Below are 24,514 nucleotides of genomic sequence, written 5' to 3'. Positions count from 1 at the left end.
ATGAAAGGATCACACTTAATCATTGCTTTTTATAAAATTAAAATATTATTTTTGGAAGGGATATCACATTTATAAATAAGTTTAAATCAAGTTATATAGGCTTCTTTCAGAGGCATGATTCAAGTGGACTTTGGAAAATCCTGTTTCCCAGCATTTCATTATAATTCAGACTCCTGTGAACCGAATTTATATTTTAATATTTAAAGTATATATTTATTTGCCACAATTCAGCCCACTAGCCTCAAAAAAAAATGATTGGTATGTCCCATGTAAGATGGTTCCTTGCAAAAGGTACCCTTAATAGCATTTTCCTGCTACTTTTCTTAACATTAAACAATCGTGATTTCTGGTCACTGGTTTCACTTCTAATTACCACATTCCTGAGTATGTTGACTAACAGTAAAGCTTTTGTGAAACGTAATAGAAATGCTGTATTTCTAAAGAAGCAAAACATATGAAGAAAACAGTTCTTTTTTAAACAAACAACAAAACACTAGATTAATACAGTAGCTGAAGAATGAAGTAAAGGAGAGCCAAGGAACTGTTCAAAAGAACACATCTAAAGTGATGCTACTCCATATTCAAGAGATAATGAGATAGCGATTAGTCCTTTTCTTCTGGGTTTACAATGGGTAGTCATAAAATCTAACCATTGGCCCTGACTATAATTATCAATGTAGCCAAAGACAAGTACAAAAGAGTCCAATTATTCCAAGTGAATGTCCCTCCATGGACCCAGCCACTAATTCCTCTCCAAAGCATTTGCGTCATTAACAAATAACTACCAAAAAGTGACAAAATGTCTTGTGGCACAAATAATTTATCACCGAGTTAAAACCAGTGGAGTTTTATTATTAGGTGCCTAAAATTTCTTCTGAAGATCATCTGTGATTTTTTTTTATGAACAATAATCCTCAGGTTTATTGCCAGCATTATTTTCATATTGTGTTATTTCATAGAATTTGCCTCTTTCATTCTGATCACAGCTGAAAGTAAAAGGGGCCATAAGGAGACGAAAAACAAACAAAAAAACAGAGATAGCCCTTACCTGCTCTAAATCAAACAGGATTCTCCATATCCTCCAGCTAATGTTTTAGTTGAATCTCTGAGATGTAGCATCTAAATGCACACTTTGAACAACTGATTGTATATACTTTCATTGAGGATACTTGATCTGAACTTCTCCCTTTTTCTGTTCTGAGTTAGACTTAGCTGATTGACTGTCAACTGTATTGCTTATGTTTTAATAGATGACTAGCAGTATTAGACTATTTTATGTTGATCGGTGGCATCAAAAAATTCCATTTGGTGGGGCATCATTATCTGTTATGCTTTGTGTTAGCTTTATTTTTAGGAAATTTCTAACTAAAATTTTAAATACAGACTCATGCTATGATTTCTCAGACTGGCAATAGAAATTACTATGTGGTAGATGATCAGTGTGATCCATTATTACAAAAAAAATACTGGAGTTGTTTAAAGACAAGTATTTAATTTTATATCAGATTAAAATATATTTAAAAACTAAAATAAAAGTTGAAACATTGCTTTAGTTCTTATGGTTAGGATTTAGGAATTATTTGGATAATTGAATAAATCAATTTATAAGTTGGTAAATAAACTTCCTTACCATATAAACATTATAGCAAGTTATAATAAACCAAAAGTCGATGAAGAAATGAGGAAGAGGCAAAGGGTGGAAAAATTTAACTCATGCTGAGCAATTCAGCTACACCACACAGGAAGCTGTATCTGGAGAAGTTCCAGAATTCTCAACCTCTGGTATTTGATTCTGCTGCTTAACTCACTGACTTAGGACAGCCTCTCGACTTAAAAACAGATGACAATTTTGTAGACTCCCCTTAGGCAATTATGATCATCATCTCATTATGACAGTTATGGGGCTATTATTTTTATGACTAGTTTCATCCTTATTTAAAATTTTATTTATAAAGCTACAATAAGAAATACTTCTCAAAACAAAATGTCACATTATGAATTATGTAACACGATCTTTGGTGAATCATAAATTCTAACTTTATCACTTACGTCATTGTCCTTAAGGACATAATTTTTAAGCTGATGTCTGAATTTCAAGTTCTGTGTTTCTCCTTTTGACGATTATTGTAACGGTAACAATTAAAACTTGTTAGCAATTCTGCTTTACCCTAATGCAGATCAAATGTTAAGCATATTTAGTTATAAATTCAGTGAAGAAGTTTAAATGTGTTTTTCCATATATCAAATGTTTTGTCTGTACATGTTTGAATTAAAAAATTGTCTAATTCAGTTTCTATCCCTCCTATATATAATTGTCTAATTACACCAAAATATTTGGCTAATCAACCAAACATAAGAAATTAAGAGGAATTAGGAGGCTAGCCCCTTAGTCAATGGGCCCTTCATATAATTGTACAGTTGGCAACATAATTAAATAGAACTGAATTTGTTTATTCACAGAGGTAAAAAAGAAACATGTGAGCCAATCCAACAATGCAGATCAGCTATTAGATCTCTCATCTGAAGATTTTGAATTTCATATGAATTTTTGATGCAATTGTCATGGTCTTACGAACAAAGGTGAGCTAACTAGGATGTAATGAATACCCACGTAGTTGACCATTTCAATGTTGAGCATTTTAATTGAAAATATCCAATGAGTTACCTTTGGAAAACAAGAAACTGCTCAGAACACACGTTAGATGTATCTATACATTGCAGGAAAGGCATGTTATTCCTACACACCCCTTAACTCATCTACTTCTATTGATGACTGCTTGTATTGTGTGTGCTTGTATGACTGCATTGTCTCTGATTCTTTAATTCTCATTTCACATTGTCTAATAGGAAGATGGGATGGATATAAACAACCAAAAAGACAAAAAAATTATACAGGCTATCTCCTAATTTCTAGATGCTTATGGCCTCTCTACACTTACATAAAATAAGTTATTTGGAATCAGTGAACTCAATTCTTGATATTTAATGGTTTGCAAATGTCCAGCTATGGGCAGAAGGATCAAAGGAAAGTACATGTCCTTGCAATATTGTATGAAACCACAATATCATCAAAAAAGAATTCACTACTCTAAAATAGACATCTCAGCATTACTTTGACAAATATGAAAGTATTTCTCCTAATCCCCAAAAGTGCTTCTAACACTGGACTTCTGTGAAAATGAAATCTCCACATCAGTTTGAATGCACGAACATTTAAACAGAGTTATGGGAATTCGCAAGAAAATAAGAACCTCTATTTCAAACGTTAATGGTGGCATTGCTGCAGGTGGCAAGGGTGGGCAGCAGTGGAAGCATTCCTGGGGGAAGGAGGACAAAAAGAAGGATTTCTCTAGATTAGGGAGTGAAGGTCTTAGAACATGCATGATGAGGGGAGCTTAGGTGGCTCAGCCAGTTAAATGTCTGACTTGGGCTCAGGTCAAGATCTCACGGTTTGTGAGTTCGAGCCCCGCATTGGGCTCTCTGCTGTCAGCACAGAGCCCACTTCAGATCCTCTGTCCCCATCTCTCTCTGCCCCACCCCCCTCTAAAATAAATAAACATTAGAAAAAAAAAAGAATATGCATGATGAAACCTCAAGCAACTAATTTTGAGGTAGAAAATATGGAGGTGTTTTTTCTTAGATAATTTGTATTTGGGGATAACTGTCATTCAGAGGTGTCACATGAGTGCACATATTGGCAAAATCAGTATAATCCTGCCAGCCCGAATGATATTATGCTTTGGGAACACCTGGAGGATACTACCTAAATCCTAGCATTGTATTCTCTTAAAAAAAATTTTTTTTTGAATGTTTATTTTTGATAGAGAGAGAGAGAGAGAGACAGAGCATGAGCGGGGGAGGGGCAGAGAGAGAGACACAGAATCTGAAGTAGGCTCCAGGCTCTGAGCTGTCAGCACAGAGCCTGACGCAGGACTCAAACTCACGGAGCTGTGAGATCATGACCTGAGCTGAAGTTGGACGCTCAACCGACTGAGCCACCCAGACGCCCCTAGCATTGTATTCTCTTGATCTGTAACATGTCTTTATATTTCTCCCAAGACTATATCAAGGATTCAAACTGACGACATGTACTTTCAGTTCCTTCTGGAGAAACTGAAATCTTACTGATGAAGACCCCTTTGGGTCTTCCCTTGGAAGAGGGCAAGAGTAGAAGCAAAACAGAAGTAAATATCCCCCAGGAGATACACCACACAAAATAATCCAGATCCAGCTTGTTCTACCAAGAAGTTTTCAGGAGCTTGCACAGAACAAGGTTTCCCAAAATCTTAAGTCCCCATTTTATAACTGCCGTATAATTTTCTTTCTCTGCTATTCCTTTCCCCTTCATTTCCTTGTTTTACCTTTTTTCTCCTTTGCCAGCACCTTTTGTTTTCCTTCTCTTTGGGGCGAGATGAATCATCTGAGTTACTGTCCTAAACAAATATATCCTAAACCCAAACAGTCCCAGCCACAAGCAGCACAAATCCCTAACAAGAGACTCAAGTATCTTGGGCTAGCCTGTTGGGTGGCAGGTGTCCCATTTAAACCCTTAAACTTGTAAAAAATAATAATAATAATAACTGTGTGACATTAGAAGTTGGTAGAAGAAGAAATATTTAGTTTTGGTTTTATGCATTTTGAGCCCATTTAAATTTTAGCCAATGTGATGGGAAGTCATGTTTCATCAGTTTCTAAGAAGCAATGTCTTTAACACTGTCTACCTTATACTATCTCTTCAGAAGTTTTCCCCGAGGGGCACCTGGGTGGCTTAGTCTGTTGATCGTTGGACTCTTGATTTTGGCTCAGGTCATGATCTGACAGTTCTGAGATCAAGCCCTGCACTGGGCTTTGCACTGACAGAGGCAAGCCTGCTTGGGATTCTCTTTCTCCCTCTTTCCCTCTCTGCCCCTCCCCCACATGCATGCAAGTACATGCACTTTCTCTCTCAAAATAAATACTAAAAAATATATATAAGTTTTCCCCAAGTAAGAGACTAATTTAGAAATAATTTAACCCACCTTGGACTATTAGTTCTAAAACCTGATCATAGAGTTAGGAAATTCGATAAAATTATTAATCATCTATTATGTACCAGAACGTAATTTAATAAAGAAAAGAGCAAACATTTGCTAATGCCTCGAAGATTATTCTCTAAAAATTTCAATTTACTGTTCTGTTCTGTTGGGCTTTCACACAATAAATGGCATTCTTCCATTCCTTATCAAGGAACATTTTTCAAGTTGGAGGGAATTTGAAGTCATCTTATGCATAAGCTTCCCTTTTCCTACATCATCTCTGTCACTATTTTGATTCACATTTTTGTTGGGCTTCTTACAATTTTCAGAAGCTTTCTCATACATTATACTTTTCCTTTTCAACAGTATCATTATTGTGGGTAGAGCAGTACAGGCATTATTTACCTAATTACACCCAAGAAAAGATGAGAGTACTGATGGTGATCCTTGGTCCCACAGATCTCCCTTTTACCTCTCACACATTTCGGTCCTCTTTTGTCACATTCTCCAAACATTCATAGTGTTTTGAGATCTTCCCCTCTTGTGTACCAAGGCACAGTGAGTGGTTTGGGCTAAATTACATAGCAGCTAATGACATACTTGCCTGGAATCTACATTTCCTAAACCTACTTTTCTCCTAGGAATTCCTGCATATTCTGGAGAGGTTTTTCGTCAGTGTCAATGATAGCTCCTAAACAAGGGCAGTTTGTAAGTCTTGCTACGGACACAAGGCCAGGAGTGGGGAATGTCCTTGTATAACTCAACTAGCTACTGAAGTGTGAGACACCCTGTTGTAAAGAGCTGGTACTTACTAGACTCATTCAAAGAAAATGGAAAAACGGAGACAAGGCACATAGAGACTTCCCATTCTGCTTACTTGGTCGCTAGGATCATCTTTTTTCTTGCTGTCTGTTCTTTTTGTTCCATATGTTGTCTGGCAAGATGTTCTCCTACAGCTTTGGCTGGAAACTCTGTTTCACAAGTGTAGCCAAAATCCCGAGCCAAGTGCAAAGCTTCCCCTGTTGGCAGAAAATAAAAGTCAGTTTTCCACAAATGTCTAAACTCAGTAAGAGTAACACTTTATATTTTCCTCAAGCCTCATTCCTGGTTGTGGTCTGATGGATCACCGTTTCTATTTATTCTAAACAATCCTAGGGAAAGGACTCTTGGGGGTGGAGTGGGAATGGGGTAGGATAAAGAGAAACTGAGAAACAGAAGCTACTTACCAGGCAGGTGTATGTGAAAAAGTAAGGGGGAAAACCAGAACCACAGTCTGGGAGTTTTGACTCCCCTAGGGGCTCTGGCCATTAGACCAGATTGGCTTCTCAGATCCTACACGTCAATGCCCTAAGGAAAGAGCTTCGTGGGCTTGCCATTCCGTTGTTGTTCACCCTCCCATCTATTCTTAGTATATCCGACATATTCAGATATCTTTCCCATGAGATCTATCAAAATATTGGCAAAAGGTCCACGTAACTTTTCAAAGAAGCTGAAACACTTTGGAAAGGGGAGATAAATGGATTTTATCAACTTCCTACCATGATGTTGCCAAAGACACTATATTGTGTGATTATACTAACAGCATTATTGGGCTTTCTGGCAGGCTTCAGTACCTTTTAGTGTATGCACAATGCTACTTAAGTACATTGTTAAAAATACAATCCTTTTAAGTATAATAAAATCATAAAGAAATTTTGGTCTTTCACAAAAATCTTAAACCTGAGTAAATTTTTGAGAAATGAGGTAAAAATGGCTTATCAGCAAAGTAAGGTTTGGCAATGTATTTCAACCTCGAAAACAATAGTACTTTCAAAGCTCAAGCCAAATTTTACCTGAGCAATAAACTTAAAAAAAAAAAAAAGTGAGCTTTCATTGCGTGTATACTGAGCACATATTTTGTTTAAGGTGCAGTGCTATGTAGGAGTAATGAGGGATTTAAAGAGCCATCCCTGTTCCTAGGAGGATGGCAATTGTCCCAATAATAGTAGCAAAAACACTTTAATAGTACTTTATAATTTATATTGCAACCTATATAAACACTATAATCTGCTCATGTTTACTGCCTTTACATTGATATTATATATAACACAAGCTTCTGTACTGCAAGTCCCAAATGAGTGTTACAGATAAAATGTTTTACAGAAGTTCAAAGGAGAAGGTGGTAATCATAGGGAATTAGATCACATTTTGTGAATTACCAATCATGACTTCCATCCCCCCCCCCCCCTACTCACACACTGTATCAAAGCAGTAGCAGGTTTTTAGTTAAGATTTTTATATTCACTCGGTAGGAAACATTCTAAATAGGAAGATGACATAACTAAATGGAAAGGGTCTCTTTACTGATCAGTCTGAATAGTGCTAGTTGGTGAAGGGTGACAGTTTTAGATAAAGTTGCAATATAAAGCAATATTTTTAAAGTGCTGGTTACCAGTGGCTTATGACGCTAACCGATTAGGAAAGAAAACGTGTGCATATTTGGCAGAACAATGGCACCAAGTTTTTGTTGTTGTTGTTGTTGTTGTTGTTGTTGTTGTTGTTGTTGTTTTAAGGATCTAGCAATGCCATATAGGATGGTCACTTTTGCTAGAAAAATGATAGAAGGGAGATAATTCAAGACCTTTCAAATTTCAGATATAAAGTCTAAAAGCCTGATGAAACAGTGGCAACAGCATGTGACAAAGGATACACTCATGTGAACTTAAGACTTATAAGCATCTCGCCTGGAACACAATGACCCATTCAGTATCATCTTTGTACACACAGCATGTTGAGTTATGTATCCTGATAAGTCTGTATATTGCAATATTATCACAGGAAGAGATATTTAGATACCATTCTCACAGAATGTTATATACAATATATCTTTGTGTGTCCCCCCCCACCCACCAGTGCAGTAGTGGGAGAAGTGAAACAGCACAAACAGGAGGGTGGCAGCATGTCGCCTCAATTTTATGCTAAAACCTGATTCTGGCCCATTATATGCAAAGCTCTCACCGTGTGGTAGTTTTAAAAACAGTTTGAATGGAACAGCTGCTATTTACATTTACACTGACAGCCAGATCCCTCCTTGCCTTAGTTCTGTTTACTGCTTTCCCTCCCTTGCAATGTAACATTGTTACTGGATGTATAGCGATGCTACATCAAAAGAAATGGCAAGTGAAGACACTCTGATAAGTAGTTAAAATGTGTGTATCATGCCACAAAAGCTTTGTGTGTGAGGGCCCAAGAATGAATGGAAGAATCCATGAATTAACATACACATGATACTCAGTAAGGAGAACAAATCTATAGTTAAATCCTGTACGGGAGGTATTTTAGAGTCAACAAGTTTGAGAAAAATAGAAATTTTAGGATCAAAAAAGCATGTGAATAAGGCTCTCAGGGATCTGACTGATCCGTGAAGATAAAGATCAATGAGCTTCTCTGTCTCTGTGGAGGGACAAAATGCCCACGTGAACAGCAAGCAGGTACGGTAATCTGTGGTGGAACAGTGATCCAGGAAGGGCCGGAATGTGTTTCCTTCTGTTTCCATCTGGCAAATACTGCTGTGTCACCTCCTATCTTTGTAAGATGAGGGAGGACGCCCTAATTCTTTGTTTGCAAAACAGGTTTAAGCCTTTTTAAAAACTTCAATGCATTGTGCCTCTTGACAAACCAGTATCCCCTTCCCCCCATTCGTTTTTATACAGCCACCAAAGCAACACCCCAACTTTGGCATGTGTGACCATTTTATGTCATGTAATTTCAAGAATATTTTAGAAGTAGGGTGGATGTTGGGGGATTAGGGTTATTGCTTGTGCAGGAGTATTTTAAGTACAAGGCTTTACGGTCTATAAGCCAAGTAGTGCTTACCCCCCTTCCAAAAGAGTAGAAACCACTAAAAGTATTCAACTTTTCAAAAACAGCATCAGCAGTGGGTGACTCATACTGAGTAACTCTCAAAAAGCCTACAGAGGGGCGCCTGGGTGGCGCAGTCGGTTAAGCGTCCGACTTCGGCCAGGTCACGATCTCGCGGTCCGTGGGTTCGAGCCCCACGTCAGGCTCTGGGCTGATGGCTCAGAGCCTGGAGCCTGTTTCCGATTCTGTGTCTCCCTCTCTCTCTGCCCCTCCCCCGTTCATGCTCTGTCTCTCTCTGTCCCAAAAATAAATAAACGTTGAAAAAAAAAATTAAAAAAAAAAAAAAAAGCCTACAGAGGTCAAATTTCAGAATCTGAGAAGAGCATAAAAAAGGAATTTGCTCCCGGTTTCAGGACACTCATTTTTCACACTTGAAAGCAAAAAGTGAACAACTAGGGGAAAATATTAAGAAAAGTTTCAATGTCCATCACTGATGCAGCCTAGAAGTGGAAAGTTAATGGGAAAATGCTTTCTGGATCACTTGTTTTACTGAGTTTCTGGGCTCCCACATTATTTTACAAAAAGAAGATCTAAATGTATTTTTTTTTAATTTTTTTTTCAACGTTTTTTATTCATTTTGGGGACAGAGAGAGACAGAGCATGAACGGGGGAGGGGCAGAGAGAGAGGGAGACACAGAATCGGAAACAGGCTCCAGGCTCTGAGCCATCAGCCCAGAGCCCGACGCGGGGCTCGAACTCACGGACCGCGAGATCGTGACCTGGCTGAAGTCAGACGCTTAACCGACTGCGCCACCCAGGCGCCCCCTAAATGTATTTTTAAAGAGAAATAAATACACCTGATTTTTAACTTTTATAAGTCAGTAAGGATTTTTCCTTCCTTTAGAATTGTTGTTTTTTGGGGAAAATGTACTTTAGACAATTAAAAATCAACATCTAGTACACTAATTTGCACTAAAAGATACTTGTACATTGTTATCACTAGATAATTCTGGTCAACTGTCACTGTAACAATATTGCCTTAAAAACAATTTGTCTAACTTAGTATTGCAATACCTAATGTTATTAAATAAAAGCAACAATTCATATGTGTTAAATTCCAGTCACATAGCTATGATTTCAATTTTATTTATATATATGGAAAACTAGCACATTCAAATCTATCTTTGGGATTATTCCAAGAAGTACCAATTAGAAAGCAAATTTGAGGGGCACCTGGTTGTCTCAGTTGGTAGAGCACGCAACTCTTGATCTCGAGATTGTAAATTCAAGCCCCACACTGGGGGTTGTGATTACTTAAAAATAAATTCTTAAAAGAAAAAAAAGCAAAATTGAGAATATTTTCAAACCTGAATAAGATATTCTACTAAATAGGGGTGCCTGGGTGGCTCAGTCAATTAAGCGTCCAACTTCCACTCAGGTCTTGCTCTCACGGTTGGTGAGTTCAAGCCCTGCGTCACACTCTGTGCTGACAGCTCAGGGCCTGGAGCCTGCTTCGAATTCTGTGTCTCCCCCTCTGCTGGCCCCTGCTCGTGCTTTGTCTCGTTCTGTCTCTCAAAAATAAATAAACGTTAAAATATTTTTTAAAAATTTAAAAATTTAAAAAAGATATTCTATTAAATAAATTGTCTCATAATATCAAGCTATAGTAAACCCTAGAGCTGAAGGACAAAGTTAATATAGGGTTCCCAAAGTATTCTGAAATGAATGTACTCTATATATGATATGATACGTACACTACATATCATATAATCTACGATATGAATAAAGGTCTTATAATGTGGTAGTTCCCTGGCTTAATGATAATTTTGTTTAAAAACACTTTGTTTTTTGGGGCGCCTGGGTGGCTTGGTCGGTTAAGCGTCTGACTTCGGCTCAGGTCATGATCTCACGGTCCGTGAGTTTGAGCCCCGCGTCGGGCTCTGTGCTGACAGCTCAGAGCCTGGAGCCTGTTTCAGATTCTGTGTCTCCCTCTCTCTCTGACCCTCCCCCGTTCATGCTCTGTCTCTCTCTGTCTCAAAAATAAATAAACGTTAAAAAAAATTTAAAAACACTTTGTTTTTTAAAGTGATAATTTTGTTACCTATTCCACACCTTACACTTAGCACAGCACCTGATTCATAATAAGTACTCAGTAAACATTTGTTAAGTGAAAAATCTTTCAAATATCTTATTGGTTAATTATAACAATAGTCTTATGAGGCACTCCTTTAAAGAAAATAATGAAAAACTAGAGCAAAAGAGAATTTCTAGAAAGAATAAACTGTATAGGAAATCCATAAAAATAGAGTATATCATTATATCAGCAGAGCCATTTTATAAAATAAGTCTACTTATACTTTGCAACACTTGCTGCTCCCATAACCTGGGTTTTTTTTTGGTTTTGTTTTTTTGTTTATTTTTTTAAATGTTTATTTACTTTTTGAGAGAAGGGGAGAGAGAGAGAGAGAGAGAGAGAGAGAGAGAGACAAAGAGAAGTGGAGAGGCAGAGAGAGGGAGACAGAAGATCCAAAACAGGCTCCATGCTGACAGTAGAGAGCCCTATGTGGGACTGGAATCACCAATCACAAGATCATGACCTGAGCTGAAGTTAGACACTTAACCTACTGAGCCACCCAGGTGCCCCTATTTTTGTTTTCAATGTATGGGTGTCACCCCATATCAATTAACCTCTAGGTATGTGAATGTTTTAAAGCTTCTAAAGTAATAAATATCAAATCAACATTAAGAACTACTGTCTTAAGGTGAAGGGAAAGTATTACGTAGGGATGAATGATACATCTTCAGAAAATTCAAGAATTCTGTGGCTTATACAAAAGGAAAGCAATAAATTGCACTAAATAAATACATTTTAAATTGTAAAGACCTCTATCTGGGCTTTTGCATAAAGAGTTCTGCCTTATTTGGCTGATAACAGTATAAACTCTAAACACAAAAACAGAGGGGTGGATTAGTTGGTAGAGCTGGCTAGGTCATTAGAGATGCAACTCTTGATCTCCGGGTGGTGAGTTCAAGTCCTACTTGGGCATGGAGCCTAGTTAAAATAAAAATAGAAATAAATTTTTAAAAACCCAAAACATAAAAAAGGAAATGTGGTGGTAGATGTAGAGACAGACAGCATTGCTAGGGAAACAAAGTCATCAGTCCACTTTAAAAAAGTCTATTTTTATAGAGAGATTTAGTGTAAGATGAAGCCTGCTTTTCATACTGGTAGGGAAAAGATGGATTTTCAATAAAAGGTGTTGGGACAACTGGGTGGCCATCTGGAAAAAAAACAAATAAAATTGGATCTATACCATGCATCTAACAACAAAATAAGGTCCAGATGGATCAACAATTTAAACATCAAAAAACAGGACCTCAAAGTAATTGAACATGGGAAGATTCTTTTATAGTCTTGGGATAAAACATCTTTTAAAATATTACAATTAAAACTAAAAACCATGATATAAAATATATGAGACATATGATTATATTAATATCAAAAAGTCTGTATGGCATAGACCTAAACAAATAAGCAAACCAACAGAAAACTTATAACAGCAAACAGACAAACCAAAGCTAGTGGTGGGGAGGCTTTGCAACTCAGATCAGAGACATACAGCCAGTTTTCTGTTTTATAATGAGTACTTACCGATCAATAAGAAAACAATTTAAAATTACCCCATAAGGACAAAGTAAATGAACAGACAGCAAAGTTCATTAAATTCTTCTAGGAATACTCAACTCAACCCAACCTCCTTCATAACCAAGGTAGCCTTTTTGTTTGTTTGTTTGTTTGTTTGTTTGTTTGTTTAACCAATAAAATTAGCAAAGATCAAAAAGTTGACAACACTCTGTTTGGGCTCAAGTTCAGGGAAGTACTGTCATATGCTCCTTATCCCCTTTGCTGATGGGATTATAACTGTATGACCACTATGGAAAACAATCTTCCAATAATATGCTCAAATCACAAATGCTAATATCTTTAGACTTTGCAACATCCCTAGCAATTTATGAGTGGAGGTACTTGCACATCTGCAAAATTATTTACGTAAATGGGAGGTTATTCATTGTAGCACTATTTATAATAGTTGAAGATTGAAAACATCTATATAATATTTAGCAGGGAACTGGTTAAATAAATTATGAAACACTCAAATAAGGGAATACCATGAGTGTTTAAAAGAATGGAAGCACTTGTAAGCACTGAAAAAAAAAACACTATTATAAGGCATGGGGAAAAAAACCCCAACATGCAGAATAATGTGTAGAGAATACCATAATTTCTTTTAAAAATTAAAAAGCCCATGCATACACACATATATCCCTGGAATGAAATAGAGAAACCATTTGTTTAACAAAACAATTGTTTTCTTCCAGGAGGGGAACTGAACAGCTAGGGAATAAAGTGAAAAGGAGATGTTTTACTCTATAGTCTTCTGTAGCTTTTAAATTTTTTACTATTTGAAGAAATTATCTATTTAAAATTATATTACTTCTAAAGTAAAATTACTCTCTGACTCTGTTCTCAGAGAGACTTAATTCTAAACTCAAATATTTGTTGTAAATTAAAACACAGGCAGTATGAAAACTGCCATTGGTATTCTGTAGGAGGTAGACATTGATAGGAATAACTACCATCCAGGGGTGCCTGGGTGGCTCAGTCAGTTAAGTGCCTGACTTTGGCTCAGGTCATGATCTCACGGCTCGCGGGTTCAAGCCCTGCATCAGACTCTGTGCTGACAGCTTGGAGCCTGGAGCCTACTTCAGATTCTGTGTCTTCCTCTCTCTCTGCCACTACCCTGCTCATGCTCTTGCTCTCTCAAAAATAAACATTAAAAAAATTTTAAAAAGGAATAACTACCATCTGTAATTTTATTTAAATACCTACGAATTTTGTTAAACAGAAATAAAGCAAAAACTGAGTGTTTGAAAAGCACATTAGTCCAGGCATATATGTTGGAAGAGAGAATAATGGAAAGAAGAAAATCAAATCACCAGGGAAGTCATGCAGAGACATGAGTTTTTTTTTTTTTTTAATGTTTATTTATCTTTGAGACACAGAGAGACAGACACAGAGAGACAGAGCATGAATGGAGGAGGGTCAGAGACAGGGAGACACAGAATCTGAAGCAGGCTCCAGGCTCTGAGGTGTCAGCACAGAGCCCGACGTGGGGCTCAAACTCACGGACTGTGAGATCATGACCTGAGCCGAAGTCGGACACTTAACCGACTGAGCCACCCAGGCGCCCTGAGACATGAGTTTTTAAGTGAGCCCAAAGTGGACAAGGGCAGGACTGAGCCAAAAAGGCTTGGATACACTTGCTTTTTGCAATGAGTAAAAACAGTAATTTAAGGCCACTCTAAGCACATAAGTAGACACAAAGTCATATGGATAGTAGCTTATTTCCTCTGCCCCTACATGAAAAACAACTTTTTTCCCTGAAGGTGAATGAAATCATAAGCTGCAGATCAGGGAAGTAATATTAGGAAGCATTAGTAAGCAAATAATTTAAAAGCATATCCCCTAAGATGGGGTCTACTTGTCCATAACATTGTATGCTACAATCTCTGGGTCACTGAGATCAACTATTGAAATTCTGGTAAGTGCTAGTTCTCAGACACAATATCTAATTACCAGTTATCAAAGCAGAGTCTCTCAGAAACTCTTCCATAATTTAGAATAAGAAATTTACAGTTAAGATGATACTTAATAGTCTGAGAAAAACAACAACAACAACAACAACTTTTCCAAGACAGAGCTTAAAATGAGTAACATAGGCTCTCCTAGCATTTACTTTTTTAGCTCATTTCCACTGTCAGTTCTGAAATACAAAAACTGTGCCCAAGACATTGTCAAAGCCAGAGAGTTTGTGTGCAAAAGGGAACACCAGGGTCTCCTAGTGATTGCACTGTTCCATGTGACTGTCTGACCAAAGTGAGCACCAATTAGAGCTGTTATTACAAAGGGACAATTTATTATCCTTTTTATATCACATACAGTTTTAGAAGAAAGCTGGAAACCTTTATCCTGAAGGAGGGACTAAAGTGGGAATGTGAGGTGTGGAATGGCCAGCAGAGGAGTTATTCGGGGATGAAGGTCCTTTCAGACTGATAATCATGCCGTGAGTCCCCAAAGGCTGGCCTTAAGCTCCACATTTCCACAGAAACCCACTGGGGTACCGTGTGAAGGCAATGAGAATATCAGTTTTGTCCTAAATTCCATGAGAAGAGCAACTAATACTAAGCATGCCCTGTGCATATATTATCACTAATACTTGGCAAAAGGATTTGGTGTTTGAATCTTATAAGCCTCACGCAGTGAACAATACTTCTTCCTAAAATAAAAAGCCATTGACTAAACACATCAAGAAAACTTGATATACCTAAACTCACTCACTATACCTCATCTATAGGAAAGAGTTCATCGCCAAATCAGTTCTAGGCTATTTGAGTCTATTTAATCCAACAAAAGACATACAAGACAGATGCGGCAGAGATGAGTGAGGGACCTTGTCCTTTCTTTATATATTATAGCATTGCTGCTGAGAAGACTCTGCCCAGCTAGAGACTACATTTTCCAGTATACCCCACACCCACCTCTGGAATTGAGTGTGGCTGTAGTTCTTAGAATGTGAACAGTAGTAACATGGGTCACTCCCTCGCCACGGAGGTAAGAAGCTGCTTACTTTTCCATCCTGTCTCTCCTCATGGTGAGCTGAATGAATAGGACTCCTAGGACCTACAGAAGGGCATAGCTACAGAGGGAAGGACTCTGGGCCCGTGAATGAAACTGTGAGAAAAGACCCCTGGTGAAGAACACCCACATCAGACTACAGTGAGAAATAGCTTCTATCATGTGAAGCCACTGAAAATTTAGGTATTAACTGCTGTAACAGCTAGCGTTCTCTCAACCATTATAAGTATTATTATCTTTATTTATAAATTAAGAAAATGAAGCTAAGGGACACCTGTCCCAATTCCTGATTTTGGCCCAAGTCATGATCTCATGGTTCATGAGTTTGAGCTCCATATTGGGCTCTGTGCTGACACTGCAGAGCCTGCATGGGATTCTCTCTCTCCCTCTCTCTCTTGCCCCTCCTATGCTCTTTCTCTCTCTCTTTCTCAAAAATAAAAAAAAGATACACTTAAAAAAAAAGAAAATGAGGAGCACCTGGGTGGCTCAGTTGGTTGGGTGGCCGACTACGGCTCAGGTCATGATCTCACAGTCTGTGAGTTCAAGCCCCACATCGGGCTCTGTGCTGACAGCTCAGAGCCTGGAGCCTGCTTCCAATTCTATGTCTCCCTCTCTCTCTGCCCCTTCCCTGCTTGTTCTCTGTCTGTCGCTCTCTCTCAAAAATAATAAACATTAAAAAAAATTTAAAAAAGAAAAAGAAAATGAAGCTGAGTCAGGTTAAGTAACCAGCTCAAAGTCTGACAAAATTTCAAAGGCGACATTACTAGGGGGTGGGGGAGGTGGTACTAGCGCAAGAGAGAATACATTTTGCAAGCGGGACAACTGTTCACATGAAGTAAGAAGTGCAGGGCAAGGTCTGGAAGTTTACAGTGTTTAAAACTAAAGAAGGAAACAACAGTGACAAAGGATTCAAACTTGAAAACTCAATGGAGATAATATATTACATTTGTAAATAGTCCCCTTTCTTTTCCTGATGTATATTCACATCCTTCTCTGCTCCACTGTTTTTAAATGCAAACACACACACACACACACACACACACACACACACACACAGAATTTGACTCCCTGTCACAGCAAACTACAAGCCAAGGTATTTATGTTTAAGGACTCAAACTGTGCTTCCAGAACTCCTGGTGTTGCCTGAGAATGTTATACCAACTTTTGCAAATTCAGCAGAACTGTCCCAGGAAAGCACCCTACCCCAGGGAACAAAACTACCCTCCAGCAACACTGTAACCTTGGCCATCTTGGAAAACCTCAAGTGAGGAGGGAGCAATGGGCGGGAACAACTAGATCATTGACTCCTCATGTTTAGTAACTACCAACTCTGCAAAGATTGTTCTAGAATAAAATACAGAGGAGGCTACTAACAGAAGCTGCTGATTCATAAATAATAAATATATAGTAAGCGTATTAGAATGAGAACAATAATATTGGCCAAATTCTCTGAATCTCCAGAGATAGAATTATTTCCACTATAGAAGAGTCTGGGATTATCCTAGGATCTCCTCAAGAAGATCAGGGTATTGGGTTAAACAACCCTAATCCACTATATTTTCCAGAGAGTAACATCTTTCTGATGTCATAGATACCAAGGTGAGACAATTAAAGGGAATAAAATATCAAGTTTATGATAAAGTGGGGTACAAGAAATCATTATCAACCACTAGTTATATATCTAAAACTTATTAGATGAAGACATGTGGATACAAGTGGGATATGATCTGCTATTACATTCTGGGGACTCTGGATTCAAAAATTCATATCTCACTCTAGGCCAGATATATCTGTTATATGGACCAAAAAAAAAACCCCCACTCAACATCTGCCTTACCAAAATGTTCACTTTTCAAACAGCTTTGTGGGGTGAAAAGATATCAGTCTCAAGTTCTTCATCTCATTGGTTACTAGTTGCAATGATATTTGTAACAGAAATGTTGTGAATTATACAAATATATTACAAATTTGTATTAAATAGCCCTCTCCTTTAAATTCCTAAAATAATCCCTAAAATAATGACTTTAATATGTTGATTTGAGAACAATGTTAGGAAGGCACTATTAATTGAGTGACTCAATTAAAAAGAAATACAGGCGAAAATTATTATAAAACAAATACAAACAGAATGATTGAAAGCCCAGGACAAGCATGGAAACTTGGAATATCCTGATGAAACTACCATTATGTCAGTGACAGGGGTAGTTTTTGAAAAACAAATGTTCATTTGCTGATTTCAATCCCTGTTATAAGGCACCTTGCTCTTCACTGATTGGACCTTTACAAAGGTTATATCATCTCTACATGGAATGCCTACGAGGGTTTCCATACGCTACTTTTTTTTTGGGGGGGAATTTCTATCAAAATAGAAACAATGGCAAGGCTATATTCAAATCTATCCCCGGAAAAGGGCAGATACAAGTACTATAACATGATGGAAAGTTGACCTTCGTGAGATTTATTACTAAATCTGGCCTATGAGGAATAAAGCCAGTTAAATATTATCTCACTTGTGCTTAAGGGTGTGTTATTGAATGCCAATAATATATTGAACCATCAGGATGTTTGAGAAATAACTATATAAGAGTCTCAATCAACAGTCTTAAGAGACATTTAAGATATTTCAAAATAAAAAGCTTTTGCACAGCAAAAGAAACAATCAAGTATACTAAAAGGCAACCTACAGAATGGGAAAAGATATTTGCAAATGATATATCCAATAAATTGTCAGTATACAAAATACATAAAGAACTTATAAAACTCAACACCCAAAAAAGAAATAATCCAATTAAAAAATGGGCAGAGGATCTGAATAGACATTTTTCTAAAGACATTCAGATGACTAACAGATACATGAAAAAATGTTCATCATTTAGCATCAGGAAAATGCAAATCAAAAGTACAATGATATATCACCTCACACCTGTCAAAATGGCTAAAATCAACAATTTAAGAAACAACAAGTATTGGAATGTAGAGAAAAAGGAACACTCATGCAGTGTTAGTGGGAATGTAAACTGGTAGAGCTACTGGGGAAAACAGTATGGAGGTTACTCTAAAAACAGAACTGCCCTATGATCCAACAATCATGATACTAGGTATTTACCGTAATTCAAAGGGATATATGCATCCCTATGTTTATAGCAGTCTTATTTACAATAGCCAAGATATGGAAACAGTCCAAGCATCCTTCAATTGATGAGTAGATAAAAAAGATGTGGTATGTATGTATGTGTGTGTGTGTGTGTATATATATATATATATATATATATATAGTGAAATATTATTCAGCCGTAAAAAAGAATGAAAATCTTCCCATTTGCAATGACATGGAAGAAGCTAGAGAGTACAATGCTAAGGGAAATAAGTCAGTCAGAGAAAAACAAATACCATATGATTTCACTCCTATGTGGAATTTAGGAAACAAAACAAATGAGCAAAGGGAGAAAAGGAGAGAGAAAAACCAAGAAACAGATTCTTAACTATAGAGAACAAACTGATGGTTACTAGAGATGAGGGGTTGGGGGGATGGGTAAAATAGCTCAAGGGTATTAAAGAGTGCACTTGTCATGATAAGTGCCAAGTATTGTATGGAAGTGTTGATCACTATGTTGTATACCTGAAACTGATATTGCACTGTATGTTAACTATCTGGAATTAAAATAAAAACTTGAAAAAATAAGCCACTTAAGAGAAACTAAATTACTAGGTATTGTTTTTCAAATATACTGTGGGTTATTGTAGAAAATCTGGAAGATAAAGGGGAGATATCAATAAAAATGGTAAGAAAAATACTATTCCTCCCCACAAGACTAGAGATTTGTAGGAAAGCTGATGGACCATTTTTGATGACTAATCTGAAATGTTGCTGGTGCTTGCAAAAAATGTTTGATGGAAGGAGTAAAGTAACACCCAAAGACATGGTCAATTCAAAGTCTTACCAACACCAATTGTAGATATGGTGAAGTTTTAATTTACCACTTAAAACTGGAAAATCAAAACAAACCTGAAAGAACTGAATCAGACCCATGTTAGCTCAAAAATAATCAAGGTCCCAAATGTACTGAAGAGAAGCATTCACTATGTAAATCTTCCAGGAGCTTGATAAATCAGAATTGAGGCACTATTATTTTGTATCGTATAGCATCATCTATAGGATTCCCAACACTCTGAGCCTAATGTAGAAAATGGCATCTTGTTGGCTGGAAAGAGTCATCAACTGTCATCACCAACCCAACTAAAATGTGGGAATAAAATATACAGTAGAGTCCTCAACAATGAAACTGCTGCTCTGCTTGTCAGCTCAGGAATAAAAGGAAGCCTATTTTAATTTAGACTGGCATGTCCTTGTTCCTCAACTATTAGGTCCTCTTCATATCCTAAGGCAACTTGTACTTTTTAAATTTTCCTTACTTATTTTTAAATGTTTATTTATTTATTTTGAGAAAGAGAGAGAGAGAGATAAAAAGAGAGAGAGAGAGCATGCATGAGCCAGGGAGGGGCAGTGGGAGAGGGAGAGAGAATCTTAAACAGGCTCCATGCTCACTGTGAAGCCTGATGCAGGGCTCAATCCTACAACCCTGAGGTCATGACCTGAGTAAAAATCAAGAGTTGGGCATGCAACTGACTGAGCCACCAGGCGCCCCTAACTTGTAATTTTTTTAAACTGTGGGTCATGACTCATGATCCAGCATGAGTCCTGAAGTAAATTCAGTAGGTCTATAATCAGCATTTATTTTTTTTTTAATTTTTTTTCAAAGTTTTTTATTTATTTTTGGGACAGAGAGAGACAGAGCATGAACGGGGGAGGGGCAGAGAGAGAGAGGGAGACACAGAATCGGAAACAGGCTCCAGGCTCCGAGCCATCAGCCCAGAGCCCGACGCGGGGCTCGAACTCACAGACCGCAAGATCGTGACCTGGCTGAAGTCGGACGCTTAACCGACTGTGCCACCCAGGCGCCCCTATAATCAGCATTTAAAAAGAACACAAAAATAGGAAGTAGAATAAAAATCAGAGAACACATGGTAATGAAACGTCTAATGTGTGTGTGTGTGTGTGTGTGAAAGAAAGAGAGAGAAAGGGGAAGTGTGCATATGTAGTTTGTGGGTTATAATATGTGAGGGGTTGAGGGATATAAAACGTCCCTTTGCCTCTAAATACCTTTTCCTCAGTTCCATCACAGTGCCTGGAATTCAACAATAAAAGATTTATTTCTCTACAGCACAAAGATTTGGGGGATTTCAAAAGCAGCCAATTAAAGTACCTGGAAAGAATAAAATCTTATGTTTCATCAGCCAAGGCTGATGTGACTCCTCCATGAACACAAACCAAATGAATAGAACACAGTTAGATACTCCTATGGTAGGACAGTATGTTGAAAGAGTAGATGGCAAAACCACAAAGATCATCCTAGGAGTTCACATATTTAACCTGCAATCCTTCTGTTAGTACTGTTGACGATTCCCACACAGGATACTTCAGTGGTTGGCCACCATAAAAATCAGTAAGAAAAATTGTGAATATACCCTTTTATCTATGGCTCTTCAGTTCAAATTAGCCAGTATATTCACAGACACCATGGGAAAAGGTCTTTCATAGGGCCTTTAATTTTCACACCAGTTATAAATTTCATGAGCATTCATAGTCAGTCCTTCAAAGAAGTGGAAAGAATCTAAAGAAACATTTAGACCAATGATCCCTTAAGCCTCATTATACATCAGAATCACTGGGGATGTTTAAAAAATATATACGTACCTAGATCATATCCCCAGAGACTGAGTTCCAATTGGTTTAGGGAAGGGGCCCAGGCATTTTTTAATAAACCTCCTGAGTTGATTCTCCTGCAGAATTGAGTTTAAGAACTAATCAAGTCCTACCACCCATATGATTCTTGAAAAAAAAATTTTTAATGTTTATTTATTTTTCAGAGAGAGAGAGACAGAGTGTGAGCTGGGAGGGAGAGAGAGAGAGGGAGACACAGAATCCGAGGCAGGCTCCAGGCTCTGTCAGCACAGAGCCCAACATGGGGCTTGAACTCATGAACCATGAGATCATGACCTGAGCCGAAGTTGGGTGCCTGACTGAGCCACCCAGGTGCCCACACTCATATGACTCTTGAATCCACTTCATTATATTCTGAACAAATGTTTTGTTCTATTACTAAATAGCTATAATTACAATTATCTTCTTACTTAAATTGAGCAGCAATCTGTCTCCCTTTAGAATCAACCCATTAGTCATTTTTTTTCTACTTTGTCCTTTTCCCAGTACCCTCAACCCATATGTGTAGATGACAGGTCAACCTCCTCTATGATATGTCAGTTCTCAGTAACAGCACACACAAGCAAACACATCACAAAACACAGAACATAGTAACAGTAACACTTACTAAATGTTGGTGACCAATAATATTATTGTTGTTGTTATCATTATCACAATTAGGGAACAAAGCAAAGGTAACTATTAGTAGCAAAATTAGCGAAGCAATTTTGCTAAAACAAATGTCTAGAACATACCGCTTCACAAAATTGTATGGTAAATGGTATGAAATGATAATCTGGAAAGAGGCAAAATGTTTGTTTTTGTGTTTCCCTTACTTTTCACTTCCTACAGTGCCTTATAAAGAAGAAAGTAACAAGTGCAAGAAAAGTGTCACAGGTATGTTCAGGTGAGTCTTGGTAACAAGGCCTCTTTGTTCATATTTAAGACAATAGCATTTGACATTCAAAAGCTCTCCCACAAAGTTAAAAATAAGTCTCTAGTAATACCTCTTCTTGAAAGAAGTTTGAATAAGAATATGTAATTTTGTCCTCACAGAAGAAACAAAAAGGAAAAGGTAAATTGGAAAACAATAACTTCTGGGAATATATTTTTACTTCTGTGTCTATACCACTGGTTAGCCTTAACCCTTCTGTAACTCATTTTATCCACCATAAAGCCATGGAACTTCACTGTACTTTAAGAGATGTCTACTAGGATTAGTACAATATGCTCTCAGGCTTGGTATCATGTCTCAACTCCTGTGAACCCTCTATAAAGGATTACTATTTATCCTGTAGATCATGTTGCACTGAATTATAATGAGGTAAGCCAGATTTATCTGAGCTCTAAAATAAACAATAATAAAAATGACGATAGCACAGCCAGTTTTTTTGTTGCTGTTACTTAGGAAGTACCAGTGAAATACTTAAATCTTGCATTGTCTTCTGTATTTTTGCCAAGATCAGTAAATTAAACAACATTTTATGAATTACCCAAGCCTTATGTTGTCTAATTTAATCATGTATGTCATGATTAATTGGGAAATTCACCTGTAACTGTTAACTGTCTTGCTTAATACTATAGACAAAAAATGAAACAGCATAATCTAACAAACCTGAGTTCCAGAGGATTGCTAACTTCCCATCATTACTTTGCAGAGCTGAAAAATCATACCTTCAACTAAGGAAGTAAGGAGGGTAACATTGGCTGCTTTCCGTCTTCCTGCTGGTAAATTCAGGCCAAGCCTATCCAGTTTCTCTCTCAGGCAGCGACCCCCATTCTTGGATTTTGCTCTGTCCAGAAACAAATAAAAACTAAGTTTTGAAAGTTCACATTCTGAGGGAAATGATGAGGCGATTTGACCAGATGGGGAATTCAACATGAGATAGGAGGTCTACGGACTAAGTGTTGAGGAATATGGTATCAGTACAGCCAGAAAATAATGTCTTACCTTCTCAAAATGCCTCCCAACAGTGAAGCATTGAGGCATTCGGGTGGTGAGAGGCGCCTCTTCACCTCAGCAATGGTCACCTTGTATTTGGAAGTTGAACTGAGAAGGGACAAACGGCCAGGGACAGAGCAAAACAAGTCTGTGGGGTTGACCACACAGGTGCCACCTTGGGGGGGGGGGGAAGTATATCACATATTAGTGACAGTGAGAGGAGATCATTGAAAGACAGTTAATATCAAGCCACTACTTGGGATTTGGGAATACATGGCAACAATTGCTCCCATACATACACCACCAGGATCATCTCAGAAAGCTGCTCTGAAGATGTCCTTTCAAATAACAAGGCTTCATCTTTCAAATATCATACAGTACATGTTTGTGGGGGCACTATTTTTTAATTTTAACAAAAACCAGCATTCTATAGAGTGTATAGCACCACCAGTGCTAATGTTGACATCATACACACCAAGAAACACTTCAATTAATAAAAAAAACCCAAATCCATCAGTGAACCCCACAGAGGGTATGTATTGTTTTTCCATAGCTCTGTGTATGTGTGTGTATAGATGTGCACATACATACAATGGATGGATATATTTTGTGACTTGTTATATAGACAAAAGTTTGAAAGCTCTTTTCTGAATTATTTGAAAACTTCCTTCTCTTTTCCCTCATCCACCTGCCAACTATAGGTACTTGAGTCACTCAGTTCCCAGGTACCACCAAAAATAATTTTCCTATTGTCATAAACTTTCAACTCATGTCGGGGGATGATAGGTCACAGCTCTCTACCATATGTCAGCTGTCAGGATTGGCACACACAGTCAAATACAGTGCAAGAGTTAGAACATAGTAACAGTCACATTAAATGTTGGTGGCCAATAATATTGTTTTGGTTGTTGTTATCATTATTACTATTAGAGAACAAAGCAAAGATAACTGCTAATGGCAAAATCACCAAAGCAATCTTGCCATGCTGGGCCTCCCGGGGCAGAAGACTTTGTCTCCAAGCTCCAGAAAGATCCTTGAACTTTGCTCTCCTCCAGGACACCAGAGTACATTCCCCAACCCCAGGTACCTGAAGTAGACTTGAAGACCCAAGATGGTCATCGCTGAGAAGAGTTTCCCTCTGCCCAATCCTCCCTTACTGCAAAAATCCTGACCTAATATCCATATTACTAACACTGTGCTAAATAGCCTTGGGGTCCAAGGCTGCCTCCTTGTGCTTTGAGCAATCTGAGGACATAGTT

General features: G+C 37.7%; 1 protein-coding gene across 1 annotated transcript in view; it reads right to left on the bottom strand.

Moving 5' to 3' along the window:
• TFAP2D (transcription factor AP-2 delta) overlaps positions 1–24,514 on the bottom strand; it is a 58,861-nt gene that overhangs the window by 20,243 nt on the left and 14,104 nt on the right. Inside the window, exons 4-6 of the mRNA XM_047859929.1 lie at positions 23,265–23,430; positions 22,988–23,106; positions 5,893–6,034 (exon numbers count right to left, since the gene is read on the bottom strand). Coding sequence (XP_047715885.1) covers positions 5,893–6,034; positions 22,988–23,106; positions 23,265–23,430 — 427 coding nt within the window. The remainder of the gene's footprint in view (positions 1–5,892; positions 6,035–22,987; positions 23,107–23,264; positions 23,431–24,514) is intronic.

This window comes from Prionailurus viverrinus, chromosome B2, assembly GCF_022837055.1.
Source record: "Prionailurus viverrinus isolate Anna chromosome B2, UM_Priviv_1.0, whole genome shotgun sequence".
Taxonomy (NCBI): Eukaryota; Metazoa; Chordata; class Mammalia; order Carnivora; family Felidae; genus Prionailurus; species Prionailurus viverrinus.
The sequence above is the reverse complement of the archived record's forward strand: the minus strand, read 5'-3'. Positions and strand labels throughout refer to the sequence as shown.